This window comes from Marmota monax, unplaced genomic scaffold (assembly GCF_021218885.2).
Source record: "Marmota monax isolate L192 unplaced genomic scaffold, Marmota_monax_Labrador192_F-V1.1 WCK01_AAM20220418_F8-fsc00072, whole genome shotgun sequence".
Lineage (NCBI taxonomy): Eukaryota > Metazoa > Chordata > Mammalia > Rodentia > Sciuridae > Marmota > Marmota monax.
In genome coordinates, this window is record NW_026692356.1 from 9,852,448 (window position 1) to 9,868,766 (window position 16,319).

The following is a 16,319-nucleotide window of genomic DNA, read 5'->3' on the forward strand; positions in this document are numbered from 1 at the left end:
AACTCCCTAATTTTTGGAGGATATTTTTGCCAGAGAGAATTTTTTTTCTGTCATAGAAAATGATGTATTAAGCAGAATTTATTTCCAAGATCTTCAAAGATTATTACAAACAGAAAGTATCCTTCTAAAAGTATCCTACATTAAATCAGAGGCACATCATCAAAGTCAAACATTTGTGACATGAAGAATTCTTTAAGGTTATAATATTTTCACATTACTTTGTTTTTAACCATTAGCAATGTTCTGTATGTAGGTCCTACTTTAAACATTTTAAACATTTTTTAAAGGCATGAAATAATGTAGTAACTTTTTAAAAGTGCATTCAACTATAAAGTAAAGGAACTTAAAAAGAGATCAAATCTGCTTCATACACAAGATGGGACAACCTAATATACATCATAACATGAATCTTTCTAAGCAAATTTACTAACAAACATCTCCTGTTTAGTGTTAAAAATAAAACAAGAATCTTCTTATTTAAAAAAAAAAACAAGGCATCGTTTGATTGGTAGAGTCTATTTTCCCCCTCAATTTTATACTTTCTTGTTTTTATTTAGTAATCGTAAACTTATGATAGAACAAACTTTATTATAGTATAAAAATCATAGGAACAACAAATTACAAATACTCCATTTTAAAAATAAAATGTGTTTTCTTTCCTAAAATGTAAACACCCAGTTAATAAAACATACACGATATTCTAGGTATAGCAACACTTATTAAAGAGGTGTACTTTGGTATATTTGGTGGTAAGGTTTTTATCGTAATACAAAGCACTTCTTCAGGAGAACCAAGCTGATATTAATTAAAACAATTTCATTTTCCTTATTTGAGTAGAAAATCATTAATTTCTGTAGAATTCTGGCTGTAGGACCAGGACACAGGAAAGGTCTGAAATATCTCAGTCATTTGGCTAAAGAAAAGAGTTTTCTTGAGACTTGGAGTCAGTCATTCATTACTTCCTGTCGAAGGCATTTTCAACAAACTTCTTCCCAGTCTTCAGAGAAAAGTGCAGGATCTGGGCTCTTGGAAGGGGTTGCTTCTGGCTGGAACTCCCACCTGCAGAGCATCCTTACAGGCACTCTGCAGACAGCACTGCTGAGGCTCTGCTGGGCCTGAGAGACCTTGATCCTCCAGCTGGACTGGCTCCACCTGGTGCTGCAGGGAACTCATGCTGGTCTGGAAGACAAGGTGGTGGTAGGTGCTAGCTCTGAGGGTGGCTGCCAGAGAGAATTTTTGATTGTCAGTTTTTTTTTCTCCCATCATTTAAAATACAGCATTCCATTGGTTCTCCAAAATTTCTGGTAAAGATGTCTGTTGATTTTTTTCTCCAGGATTCCTTGTACCTCATGAATCAAATTTCTCTTGTGCTTTCAAGATGGACTTTGTCTTTTGACAATTTGATTATAATGTATGTGAGTCTTGGTCTCTTTGAATTTATCTGAAGTTCTTCTTTTAGCTTGCTGTACTTGTGTATTCATATCTTTCATCAATTTTGGGATGTTTTTGATGACTGTAATCTTCAGATAATCTCAGTGTCCCACACTCTCTCTCTTCCTCCTTCTGAAATTCAATACTGTTAATGCTAGTGGGCCACCATCAAGCCACTTAGGGACTGCTACCTTCTCTTTATTAGTTTTTTAGTTCTTTAAACTCAATTGATTTCTAGTATTCTACCTTCAATATGTTGTTTTTTTTACTGTTTCTATTAAATTTACTCTTTTTGACTCTCTGGTTAGGTTTTAAAATTTTTTCTCATTTCATTATTCAGCTTCAGAATTTTTGTTTTGTTTCTTTTTTCCCCCACAATTTCTATTGTTACTCTTATTTTGTGCATATATAATTTTCCTGATTTCCTTTAGTATTCCTGTGTGCACATTTGCTTTAGTAATTTTAGCATGTTTAACACAGTTGTTTTACTTTTTTTCTTTGCAAGAAGTCTGATGACTGTACTTCTTTAGGAGATCAGTTTATTTTCTTCCTCATAGTGAATGAGCCATGTTTTTTGTTTCTTTGTACGCATTTTAAAAAATTAAACATTTTAAAACCCACTGATCTCTCTATCTACAGATTTGTTTCACATTATGAAAATTCTTAACTAATATGCTTCTCATGATTCTGGTCTTAGGATCAGCCTAACATGAAAACTTTAGGTCTATTCAGTCCTTTATGAGCATGATTCTTGCCTGAACTATTTGAGGTTTTTTGTTTTTCCTAAATCAAAATTATTTTTGAATGTGCAAGTATTCCTAAAGTTCACACCTTAGTTTCTCCCTAGATGGTCTATTGTTTGTCTTTACCCCTAATCTCTTGACCATGGCATCTGTGGTTCTATAGTCCCCCTATATCCCTAAGGAAACATTCTAATTGCTTTTCTCCAATTTAGACCAAACAGACAGCAGTTGAAAAACCAGCTCCTAACTCAGAGCAAAGCCTGTCCAAGGAAGGGGGCATGACCCTTGTCCTTGGAGAGACCCACAGAGCACTCCTAGACACATACCCACCCTGCTGAGTTGTTTATCTACAAATAACAGGAGAGATCTGCTGTGCCAGGTGTCCCTGACTCAGTCAGGCTAGGTGGGGACCCATAGCAACCCCCTACCAGCCACCAATCAACATGAGACAGGAAAAATACCTGGGATGCTAGATGACCCTCCCAGTAGTTTATGGTGGTTGATAATGTGTCAGGAAACCATGTAGTTCAGCACGAACACCCCTCTTGGCTTAAGCCAATCAGTTCAAACGAGTCCCCCTCTTGTACTAACCAATCACCCCTACCCAAATTGTTCCTGCCAGTGAATGTGCTAATCATGTTTTGGAGTTGTTGTTTGATTTTCCCACATCAGTGTGTGATGATTTGCTAAGAGATGCTATGGTGTATGTGGGGCCCCTGCCTTCCCCAAAGAATGTATAAAACTGCTGCAAACCCTGGGCTCGGGGGCCTCTCAGTGTCACCAGTTGCTGTGTGCGCTTGGAGGACTGAGCTAGCTTGTAATAAACATCTCTTTGCTGCTTACATTGATCTGGGTCTCTAGTGGTCTTTTGGGGGTCCTGGATTCGAACATAACACAGTCTTTCAAGAGTCCCAGAAGGTTGGAATGTTGTAAATGAGATCTCTCTTCACTCTGGTTTCAGAGAAGAAGTTGGTAATAGGGTTGAAGCCACCTACAGACCAAAATTGCACCATGCTAGGCAAGGCAGGGGTGAAAACACAGTGAAATTTCCTGCCACTTTAAATCTGATGTTTCTTTCTTGGGTATTCACTTTGTCTAGTATAGACATTTGGATATTTACCCAATCTCCTCTAAAGTCATTTGGCCCATGTCACCTTGTGTTTTCATGTTTCTTTGAGAGAATTTGGAACTACTTAGTTCAACATTTTGCTGATACCACTTTATATGGTAAATTTTCAATTGTACCATAAGATTTTCTTGTATTAATGCATTATAGTTGAAATAACTATTTTTAAGCATTGTAATTAAGAGCATTTCTAATTTTTTGAGTGAATATTGTTGAGAAACATCATAAATTATATAAAATATCTTTACAATTTTTTTGTGTATTTTCTCTTTTGGTATTGAGGATTGAATCCAGGGACCCTCTACCACCAAGCTACACTTCCAACCCCTGTCGCCACCACTTTTTTTGCAGTTTTTGACAGGGTCTAATGAAGTCACCACCTTTGCATTTTGTGATCCTTTTGCCTAAGTCTCTAAATAGTGTAATTATAGGATTTTGTGTACTTTTTCATAAACCATATTTTATAAAAACTTTTTCGAAACTGGATGACAGATAAAACACTCAGAAAGTTGTAAATTATATCTAAATACTGAATAACTAGTACTATAATAACTATGTTAGAAAGTAATTTTTTGCAACATTGTAAGGATAGCACCAGTGTCAGCACTAGATATTCATATTATAAAGTATAAAGAAACAAGAAATTTGCTGATGAAAAATGCAAAAGACAAATTTTCTTTCAATATCAACTTTCAATTTTTTTAATCAAAGGTTACTTTTTTGAAATATGCCCATTTATCTTTTATCTAAGTTGTGTACATATTTGCATCTCTCTGTGTGCATAAAATAAAAGGTCTAAAAAAAGTTAATATTTAATCAACTTTTTGTTGCTGTGACAAAAATACCTGACAAGAACCATTTAGAGTAGGAAAAGTTTACTTTTGCTCACAGTTTCAAAGGTTCATTTCATGGTCAACTGATTCTATTGTTTTGGGCCTGAGGTAAAGCAGAACATCATGGTGGAACGATGTAGTGGAGGAAAGTATGGTAGCCAGAAAGGAAAGAGACAGACAGGGAGGGAAGGGATGAAGGGGGAGAGAAAAAAGCCAGGGACAAAATATAATCCCCAAATACATGCCCCTAGTAACCTTCTTCCTCTAGACACACCCCACCTGCCTACAGTTACCACCCAGTAATTCATTCAAATTATTACTCCATCAAATGGATTAACCCACTGCTTAAGTTACAGTTCTTATAATCTAATAATTTCACCTCTGAACATTGCTACATTCACTAACACATGAGCTTTTTAGGGGGACACCTCATATCCAAACCATAACAGATAGTTAATTGTTTGAAATGATACATGATAAAAAGGTGACTTCATCGTATCAAAGAAATTGGTAGCTGGTATTTTTTGCTTATTTAATGCATGGCCAATAATCATCACCAAATGTCTTATAATAATTTGCAATAACGTGGGGACTCTGATTACAAAAATTTCTTTTGCAAGAAATTAATGATTATTACTATTTGATAATTTACTTAAGAACCCACTTTTATAAAAAAAGTAAACTGTCTCTAATGCTGTTTTATTTTTGTGGAATACTTCTTTAAACTTGCTCCTCCTCCATGTCACTTCACCCATAAACTTTGAACAGGAAGACGCAACATAGCCTGTTTGTGGTTAATATAACCTGTGAAGGCAGAAGACAGAATAGTGTGTGCTTAGCCAGTGGAGTGACAGCTATGGATCACAAACATCAGTGTGTGGCACTAAATGATGGCTATTTCATTCCTGTACTAGGATTTGGCACCAGTGTACCTGATAAGGTAACAGTAGTATCTTGGGCTTCAGGGTCTGTAAAAAAAGAAAAGTTTTAAGATGAGTGAATGTTGGCTTGAATTTTCAAGTTTGTGTGATTTAGGGGGAAATCACCTGGTCATCAGTTCTCCAGGCTAGAGCTAATCCATATTCCAGAGAGAAGGATATCATACTATACTCTGCATTGTGGTATGATCCTGTGAACGCCTACTGATTATTCTGGGCTTTTCATATCAGCAATAAAGAAAACAGTTTTGCTTTCTTATCATCTCTGTTACTGGAGCAGGACTTTCAAAATTTTTTCCATTGCATAACAACTTGGCTAACTGAACAAAAACCCTAATTTATGACCGATCTTGGTTTTCCACATATCTTCCTCACTATGCTTCAACATTTCTAGCTTTTGATTTTATATGAGAGGCATGCAACTCTTCCTTTCAGTTGAACATTTAAGGGGCATTGTAGAGAGACAGGGAGAAAGGGGAGAGGTGGGGGAAATATACAGTTGGTAGAACAGTTAGAACCCATGAGGTATTTTCCCAATGTTTATTGTCTTATGTGGGTTTGGTTCATGGCACCCCAAATAATTACAATAGCAATATCAAATATCACTGACCAAAGTTTAACCATTATACCCATAATGAATATGAAAAGTTTGAGATATTTGTGAGAATTTTCAAGATGTAGAATAGAGTTTGAAATATTGTGAGATTTTTTCAAAATGCAACATTTTAAAATGGTGCCAATAGAGAAGAGGAGCAGCGACCTGCTGAGAGGCAGAGCCGCCCCCTCCCCCTGCACCGGCAAGGTAGAGGGAACGGTGACCACGCACAGAGCAGGCCCAGAGGCCTGCTGAGGGGCAGAGCCACCCCCCACCCCCCGCGCCTGCCAGGTGACCACCGACAGAAAAGGCCCAGTGGCCCGCGGTGGGACAGAGCTTCCAATCACTCCTGCAAGGTAGGCGGGCCTGCGACCCACCGGCAGAAGAGGAGCAGTGTCCTGCTGAGAGGCTGAGCCGCCCACTCCCCCTGCGCCGGCAAAGTAGAGGGACCTGTGACCACGCACAGAGCAGGCCCAGCGGCCTGCTGAGGGGCAGAACCGCCCCCCACCCCCCGCGCCTGCCAGGTAGGTGGAACTGTGACCACGGACAGAAAAGGCCCAGTGGCCCGCGGGGGGACAGAGCTTCCAATCACTCCTGCAAGGTAGGCGGGCCTGCGACCCACCGGCAGAAGAGGAGCAGCGGCCTGCTGAGAGGCTGAGCCGCCCCCTCCCCCTGCGCCTGCAAAGTAGAGGGAACTGTGACCATGCACAGAGCAGGCCCAGCGGCCTGCTGAGGGGCAGAGCCGCCCCCCACCCCCCGCGCCTGCCAGGTAGGTGGAACTGTGACCACGGACAGAAAAGGCCCAGGGGCCCGCGGCGGGACAGAGCTTCCAATCACTCCTGCAAGGTAGGCGGGCCTGCGACCCACCGGCAGAAGAGGAGCAGCGACCTGCTGAGAGGCAGAGCCGCCCCTCCCCCTGCACCGGCAAGGTAGAGGGAACTGTGACCACGCACAGAGCAGGCCCAGCGGCCTGCTGAGGGGCAGAGCCACCCCCCACCCCCCGCGCCTGCCAGGTGACCACTGACAGAAAAGGCCCAGTGGCCCACTTTGGGACAGAGCTTCCAATCACTCCTGCAAGGTAGGCGGGCCTGCGACCCACCGGCAGAAGAGGAGCAGTGTCCTGCTGAGAGGCTGAGCCGCCCCCTCCCCCTGCGCCGGCAAAGTAGAGGGAACTGTGACCACGCACAGAGCAGGCCCAGCGGCCTGCTGAGGGGCAGAGCTGCCCCCCACCACGCGCGCCTGCCAGGTAGGTGGAACTGTAACCACGGACAGAAAAGGCCCAGGGGCCCGTGGCGGGACAGAGCTTCCAATCACTCCTGCAAGGTAGGCGGGCCTGCGACCCACCGGCAGAAGAGGAGCAGCGGCCTGCTGAGAGGCTGAGCCGCCCCCTCCCCCTGCACCGGCAAGGTAGAGGGAACTGTGACCACGCACGGAGCAGGCCCAGCGGCCTGCTGAGGGGCAGAGCCGCCCCCCACCCCCCGCGCCTCCCAGGTAGGTGGAACGGTGACCACCAACAGAAAAGGCCCAGTGGCCCGCAGCGGGACAGAGCTTCCAATCACTCCTGCAAGGTAGGCGGGCCTGCGACCCACCGGCAGAAGAGGAGCAGCGACCTGCTGAGAGGCAGAGCCGCCCCCTCCCCCCAGCGCCTGCAAGGTAGATGGAACTGTGACCACCATCAGAGCAGGCCAGACCTGCAACCAAGAGACAGAACAGGCCCAGTGGCCTGAGGAAGGGTAGAGCCGCCCCCCCCCGCGCCTGCAAGGTAGGCGCACCTGCGACCCATTGGCAGTACAGCCCCAGAGGCCTGCAGAGGGGCAGTGCCGCTGCCTGCGCCTGCAGAGTAGACAGAACTGTGACCACCGACAGAACAAGCCTAGCGGCCCGCAGAGGGACAGAGCCGCCGCCCGCGCCTGCGAGGGAGACTTTGCAACTATACAAGACCAATATAAATATATAGGGGGAAAATTCAATAGCACAACAGTTTCACCAAGTAGAAAGGAACGCGAACAGTATGAAGAGACAAGGAAAGAAAGGACCACAAGCATTGCAGGTCAACTCAACGTTAGAAGAGGTAATAGCTGCAGCAGATGGAATGTCAGATAAAGAATTCAGGATATACATGCTTCAGATGATCTGGAGTCTCAAGGAAGACATCAGACAGCAAAATCAGACAATGAAAGATCACTTCAACAATGAATTACATAAACAAATCCAAGAAGCAAAAGATCAACTATACAGGGAAATAGAGGTTATAAAAAACAAACAAACAGAAATCCTAGAAATGCAGGAAGCAATAAGCCAACTTAAAAACTCAATTGAGAATACTACCAGCAGAGTAGAACACTTAGAAGACAGAACATCAGACAATGAAGATAAAGTATTTCAACTTGAAAAGAACATAGACAGCTCAGCAAGACTGTTAAGAAACCATGAGCAGAACATCCAAGAAATATGGGATAACATCAAGAGACCAAATTTAAGAGTCATTGGGATACAGGAAGGGACAGAGTTTCAAACCAAAGGAATGAGCAATGTATTCAATGAAATAATACGAGAAAACTTCCCAGACTTGAAGAATGAGACAGAACCCCAAATCCTAGAAGCCTACAGGACGCCGAATGTGCAAAATCATAAGAGACCCACACCTAGACACATTATAATGAAGATGCCCAACATACAGAATAAGGAGAGAATTTTAAAAGCTACAAGAGAAAGGAAGCAGATCACATTTAGGGGTAAGCCAATCAGGATAACAGCTGATCTTTCAACACAGACTCTGAAAGCTAGAAGATCCTGGAATAACATATTTCAAACACTGAAAGAAAATGGGTTCCAACCAAGAATTGTGTATCCAGCGAAATTAAGCTTCAGGATGGAAGATGAAATTAAAACCTTCCACGATAAACAAAAGTTAAAAGAATTTGCAGCTAGAAAACCATCTCTTCAAAACATCCTTGGCAAAACATTACAGGAAGAGGAAATGGAAAATAACAATGAAAAACAACAGTGGGAGGTAGGACACTAAAGGGGGGAAAATAATCAAAGAGGAAAACAAACCATGTTTAGTAACATAAATAAACAAATATGGCTGGAAGAACAACCCATATCTCAATAATAACCCTAAATGTTAATGGCTTAAACTCACCAATCAAGAGACACAGGCTAGTAGAATGGATCACAAAACAAGACCCAACAATATGCTGCCTACAGGAGACGCATTTGATAGGAAAAGACATACATAGGCTGAAGGTGAAAGGTTGGGAAAAATCATATCACTCATATGGACTTCGGAAACAAGCAGGAGTATCCATACTCATATCAAATAAAATAGATTTCAAGCCAAAGTTAATCAAAAGGGATAAAGAGGGACACTACATACTGCTCAAGGGAACCATACACCAACAAGACATAACAATCATAAATATATATGCCCCAAACAATGGTGCAGCTATGTTCATCAAACAAACTCTTCTCAAGTTCAAGAGTCTAATAGACCACCATACAATAATCATGGGAGACTTCAACACACCTCTATCACCACTGGACAGATCTTCCAAACAAAAGTTGAATAAGGAAACTATAGAACTCAATAACACAATTAATAACCTAGACTTAATTGACATATATAGAATATACCACCCAACATCAAGCAGTTACACTTTTTTCTCAGCAGCACATGGATCCTTCTCAAAAATAGATCATATATTATGTCACAGGGCAACTCTTAGACAATATAAAGGAGTAGAGATAATACCATGCATCCTATCTGATCATAATGGAATGGAACTGAAAATCAATGATAAAAGAAGGAAGGGAAAAGAATACATCACTTGGAGAATGAACAATAGGTTACTGAACGATCAATGGGTTATAGAAGACATCAAGGAAGAAATTAAAAAATTCTTAGAGAATAATGAAAACACAGACACAACATATCGGAATCTATGGGACACATTGAAAGCAGTTCTAAGAGGAAAATTCATTGCTTGGAGTTCATTCCTTAAAAAAAGAAAAAACCAACAAATAAATGATCTCATACTTCATCTCAAAATCCTAGAAAAAGAAGAGCAAAACAACAGCAAAAGAAGTAGAAGGCAAGAAATAATTAAAATCAGAGCTGAAATTAATGAAATCGAAACAAAAGAAACAATTGAAAAAATTGACAAAACTAAAAGTTGGTTCTTTGAAAAAATAAACAAAATCGACAGACCCTTAGCCATGCTAGCGAAGAGAAGAAGAGAGAGAACTCAAATTACTAACATACGGGATGAAAGAGGCAATATCACAACAGACACTTCAGAAATACAGAAGATAATCAAAAATTATTTTGAATCCTTATACTCCAATAAATTAGAAGATAGTGAAGGCATAGATAAATTTCTTAAGTCATATGATCTGCCCAGATTGAGTCAGGAGGATATAGACAACCTAAACAGACCAATATCAATTGAGGAAATAGAAGAAACCATCAAAAGACTACCAACTAAGAAAAGCCCAGGACCGGATGGGTATACAGCAGAGTTTTACAAAACCTTTAAAGAGGAACTAATACCAATACTTTTCAAGCTACTTCGGGAAATAGAAAAAGAGGGAGAACTTCCAAATTCATTCTACGAGGCCAACATCACCCTGATACCTAAACCAGACAAAGACACTTCAAAGAAAGAAAACTACAGACCAATATCTCTAATGAACCTAGATGCAAAAATCCTCAATAAAATTCTGGCTACTCGGATACAAAAACTTATCAAAAAAATTGTGCACCATGATCAAGTAGGATTCATCCCTGGGATGCAAGGCTGGTTCAATATACGGAAATCAATAAATGTTATTCACCACATCAATAGACTTAAAAATAAGAACCATATGATCATCTCGATAGATGCGGAAAAAGCATTCAACAAAGTACAGCATCCCTTTATGTTCAAAACTCTAGAAAAACTAGGGATAACAGGAACATTCCTCAATATTGTAAAAGCAATCTATGCTAAGCCTCAGGCTAGCATCATTCTGAATGGAGAAAAATTGAAGGCATTCCCTCTAAAATCTGGAACAAGACAGGGATGCCCTCTCTCACCACTTCTGTTCAACATAGTTCTCGAAACACTGGCCAGAGCAATTAGACAGACGAAAGAAATTAAAGGCATCAAAATAGGAAAAGAAGAACTTAAATTATCACTATTTGCAGATGACATGATTCTATACCTAGCAGACCCAAAAGGGTCTACAAAGAAACTATTAGAGCTAATAAATGAATTCAGCAAAGTGGCAGGATATAAAATCAACACGCATAAATCAAAAGGCATTCCTGTATATCAGCGACAAATCCTCTGAAATGGAAATGAGGACAACCACTCCATTCACAATATCTTCAAAAAAAATAAAATACTTGGGAATCAACCTAACAAAAGAGGTGAAAGACTTATACAATGAAAACTACAGAACCCTAAAGAGAGAAATAGAAGAAGATCTTAGAAGATGGAAAAATATACCCTGTTCATGGATAGGCAGAACTAACATCATCAAAATGGCGATATTACCAAAAGTTCTCTATAGGTTTAATGCAATGCCAATCAAAATCCCAACGGCATTTCTTGTAGAAATAGAGAAAGCAATCATGAAATTCATATGGAAAAACAAAAGACCCAGAATAGCAAAAACAATGCTAAGCAGGAAGTGTGAATCAGGCGGTATAGCGATACCAGACTTCAAACTATACTACAGAGCAATAGTAACAAAAACAGCATGGTACTGGTACCAAAACAGGCGGGTGGACCAATGGTACAGAATAGAGGACACAGAAACCAATCCACAAAACTACAACTACCTTATATTTGATAAAGGGGCTAAAAGCATGCAATGGAGGAAGGATAGCATCTTCAACAAATGGTGCTGGGAAAACTGGAAATCCATATGCAACAAAATGAAACTGAATCCCTTTCTCTCGCCATGCACAAAAGTGAATTCAAAATGGATCAAGGAGCTTGCTATCAAATCAGAGACACGCCGTCTGATAGAAGAAAAAGTTGGCTACGATCTACAGTCGGTGGGGTCGGGCTCCAAATTCCTCAATAGGACACCCATAGCACAAAAGTTAATAACTAGAATCAACAAATGGGACTTACTCAAACTGAAAAGTTTTTTCTCAGCAAAAGATACAATAAGAGAGGTAAATAGAGAGCCTACATCCTGGGAACAAATCTTTACTCCTCACACTTCAGATAGAGCCCTAATATCCAGAGTATACAAAGAACTCAAAAAATTAGACAATAAGAGAACAAACAACCCAATCAACAAATGGGCCAAGGACCTGAACAGACACTTCTCAGAGGAGGACATACAATCAATCAACAAGTACATGAAAAAATGCTCACCATCTCTAGCAGTCAGAGAAATGCAAATCAAAACCACCCTAAGATACCATCTCACTCCAGTTAGATTGGCAGCCATTATGAAGTCAAACAACAACAAGTGCTGGCAAGGATGTGGGGAAAAGTGTACACTTGTACATTGCTGGTGGGACTGCAAATTGGTGCAGCCAATTTGGAAAGCAGTATGGAGATTTCTTGGAAAGCTGGGAATGGAGCCACCATTTGACCCAGCTATTCCCCTTCTCGGTCTATTCCCTAAAGACCTAAAAAGAGCATGCTACAGGGACACTGCTACATCGATGTTCATAGCAGCACAATTCACAATAGCTAGACTGTGGAACCAACCTAGATGCCCTTCAATGGATGAATGGATAAAAAAAATGTGGCATTTATACACAATGGAGTATTACTCTGCATTAAAAAATGACAAAATCATAGAATTTACAGGGAAATGGATGGCATTAGAGCAGATTATGCTAAGTGAAGCTAGCCAATCCCTAAAAAACAAATGCCAAATGTCTTCTTTGATATAAGGAGAGTAACTAAGAACAGAGTAGGGTCGAAGAGCATGAGAAGAAGATTAACATTAAACAGGGATGAGAGGTGGGAGGGAAAGGGAGATAGAAGGGAAAATGCATGGAAATGGAAGGAGACCCTCAGAGTTATACAAAAGTACATACAAGAGGAAGTGAGGGGAAGGGGAAAAATAATATAAGGGGGACAAACGAATGTCAGTAGAGGGAGCAGAGAGAGAAGAGGGGAGGGGAGGGGAGGGGAGGGGAGGGGGGATAGTAGAGGATAGGAAAGGCAGCAGAATACAACAGACACTAGTATGGCAATATGTAAATCAATGGATGTGTAACTGATGTGATTCTGCAATCTGTATATGGGGTAAAAATGGGAGCTCATAACCCACTTGAATCAAATTGTTAAATATGATATATCAAGAACTATGTAATGTTTTGAACAGCCAACAATAAAAAATTAAAAAAAAAATGGTGCCAATAGACTTGCTCCACCCAAGGTTGCCACAACCTTCATTTTGTCAAAAAAAAATGCAATGTCTGGGATATGCCACTTAAGTGGGACACAATAAAATGAGGATGTCAGTATCCGTATTTTACAAATCTTTATTCCTAGTATGTAGACCTGTTCTTTAGTGAGAATGGCTATTTAGAAAAAAGATAACATAAGAGACTGTTATAAATAGAATTGTTTATTTTCAAATTGGTACCAGTCTAGCAAGTAACTTGGGTTTCTCACCATTTTCTAACTGATGATAAAGATGATTCTATCTTAACTATATATACAAATATTAGGGTTTATGTCTCTGTTTTTCTTGGGAAACTGGAAGCTTTGTATGTGCTAATAGAAAGTGTCTGTGAAACCAGCTATTAAAGAAAAATGAGGAATTTAATCTCTGAACAGCTTTTCTTGAAGATGATTTCCCATTCTTTCTCAAAATTGAGTGCCACAGGAACTTATTGTGTTGGGTGTCAATGTACTGGGGGAGAAGTCATTGAATTTTGTATCAAATTTCTTCTATATTCCATCCCATGACTTTGGTTTTTGAAATGATTTTATTTTGAAATGATTTTATTTTATTAACTATATAAATAGTAGCATTAACTAAAAATATGCTGAATGTGAATCCTTCAAACAAATCACTGAGCCTGGACATATTCTTTGGAAGCTCAAATGCCAAAGAATATCAACTAATGATTGCTCAGGACTGAAAGTGTTCTTGGGATGCCCAAACTTTCTTTCTACTGGGAAAGATCCAGGTAAATTGAGATTTTTTTTTTTTTTTTTTTTACCACTTATACATAATTACCCCATAACATAAGGAGAAATTTATTCACATGAAGTCCACTGTTTCTATTTGAAATTCTTCTCATTGCATGGGTCTTCAAATACTTCTTTGGATTGTTCTTCCAGGTTCCTAAGAGTGAGGTAATAAAGGCCACCAAATTAGCAATAGAAGCTGGGTTCCGCCATATTGATTCTGCTTATGTATACCAAGTAGAAGAGGAGGTAGGATTGGCCATTAGAAGCAAGATTGCAGATGGCACTGTGAAGAGAGAAGACATATTCTACACTTCAAAGGTATTACATATGTTCTGTATTTATGTGCATACTTATTTAATGCCATTGTGTGCAGATGACAATATATGATTGGATCAGTAGCTTTTTGGTAAGTTATTGCTTATTAGTACAACTTTTATTTACAAGTTTTTGTATTAAAACTAGGAAAGAAAACAGTTAAAGATGGTGTCTTTCACATCATTGGAGGGCCCAAATTTATGACTATAATGTGAAGTTGTTTTACTTTTACGAATATCAGATCAAAGCAGTGTGATTCATCATGGACTACATAATCAGAATTATGACCAGATAATGGCTTTTCTTATCTTCTTGGTGACTTTCTAAAATCTGTTATTCTGAATCTCAATGTTTACTTTGTTAATCAGAGACAGCAATATAAGAGAGATGTTTAGTATCAAAAAGACATATCTATATTGTGTTCTACTGTGTTCTGCACGTGTTAACCTGTTCTAAACAGTTTCTTCAACTCTATAAATAAAAAGGATACAAATTCTTCCCCATCTGGTAGAATAACTAAGAGATTTAGACTAAGTTTGTTCACTATTTTGTAACTCAATCAAACATAATTTAGATAATGGGCATTGTTATTTGAGAAAGAACTTTATCTCTTGGATCACTTCATTCTGTGTTCAGTAGGTATATGGACAATAGCCAAATAGTAAGGTTTATATGTTCAAGACAGATGAAAAGAAACAAAGGAAAGAAGAGAGTTATATTTCCCTGATGGTCAACAGTTTCCAACCAGCAGAAAAATGTCTCTGCATTAGGTAAAAACAAAACTCATGCATTTGTCAACAAATATGCCATAAAGAATTGCTAAAAGGAAAACCGTAAAGAAATACCAACAAACCAGCTGGTATTGATGTCTAGATGAGAAAATTTTGTCAACAAAACTGGCTAGAGTATTAATTCCAAATTTCATTCTTTAACCTCTGCAGCTTTGGTCCACTTTTCATAAACCAGATTTAGTCCAACCATCCTTGGAACAGTCACTGAAAAAACTTCAGCTGGACTATGTTGACCTCTTTCTCATTCATTTTCCTCTACCTTTGCAGGTAAGGGGTTTGGGTGTATCTTGTTTCCTTTCCACCTTCCCTTATCCCTGCATTCCAACACGTTGGCTTCATTTTCATCTCATCATTTTTCATTGGTAAAAAATAATGCCTTGGGGCACTTTAAGACTCATTGATGGTAACACTTGAGAGTTACTTTGGCTTTCTGACACCCATATTAATCTAAAAAATACCCCCACCAAGATACTGACCCTGCTTGGTTCATATGCGTGCTCGTGGACCATCATATGTCCAGGGGCATAAGGATTTCGGATCCTTTCACCTGGGTCATGAACACAAGCCATTTATCACTGGATATCAAGGCTATGTAATTATTTATGGCCTTTCCCAATGAGGGAGAAGTGTTTTCCAAAGGAAAGTATAGGGGCTGAAAAAAATTAACAGAAGTTCTATGAAACCCCCACCAGGACCTGAGGAAATAGTATTTATTATACATATGAAAGATCTAAAGGATTAAGGGAAAACCTGTCTCCAAAGGACATTCCTTACCACTTCAACTGCAAAATATTTTACAAATACCAGGATCTAGAATATAGCTCCACCTACTTTATGAAAACTTAATGTCCCATGCACCCTCCCCCCCACCAAAGTACCTGGCAGCATAGTTAATTGTTGCAACACAGTTTGGTGAAATCTCTAAAATGACGGCTTCTATTCCAGTCTGGGATGTCATTATCACCCAAAGATGAACAAGGAAAAGCAATATCTGAAGCAGTGGATCTCTGTGACACATGGGAGGTGAGTACTTGGAGGAGAGAGTGCGGAGGGGCAAGTTGGTAGAGGAAGAGTCAGGTCTGACCTGCACCTCTGACAATGGGATATACACCGCTGGACTTCCACATCCATGGCCTTCATGAGGGTTGTTTTGATGCAGTGGTTGGGAGGAAAGCATTACTGGAGAGTAATAGGGAGAAATGGGGAAGGAGTGAGGAGAGTGGGGATAGGCATCTCTTTCTGTCCATAGTCAGTAATCTCTCCCATTTTCTAAGGAGGACACAGGGATTCTCTCTTGTGTCATTATGTTTTTCTCCCATTTTCTTGGCAATGTTTCCTCATCTAGACATCAATACTAGTGGCTTTGTTGGCATTTCTTCACATTTTTC

At 39.8% G+C, this 16,319-nt stretch overlaps 1 protein-coding gene across 1 annotated transcript in view; it reads left to right on the forward strand.

The window, feature by feature from the left end:
* Positions 1–4,916: 4,916 nt before the first annotated feature.
* The window catches only part of LOC124091357 (aldo-keto reductase family 1 member C1), a 30,665-nt gene continuing 19,262 nt past the window's right edge, over positions 4,917–16,319 (forward strand). The window contains exons 1-4 of the mRNA XM_046442412.2: positions 4,917–5,073; positions 13,976–14,143; positions 15,082–15,198; positions 15,877–15,954. Of these exons, the coding sequence (XP_046298368.1) occupies positions 4,990–5,073; positions 13,976–14,143; positions 15,082–15,198; positions 15,877–15,954 (447 nt within the window). The 5' untranslated portion in view covers positions 4,917–4,989. The remainder of the gene's footprint in view (positions 5,074–13,975; positions 14,144–15,081; positions 15,199–15,876; positions 15,955–16,319) is intronic.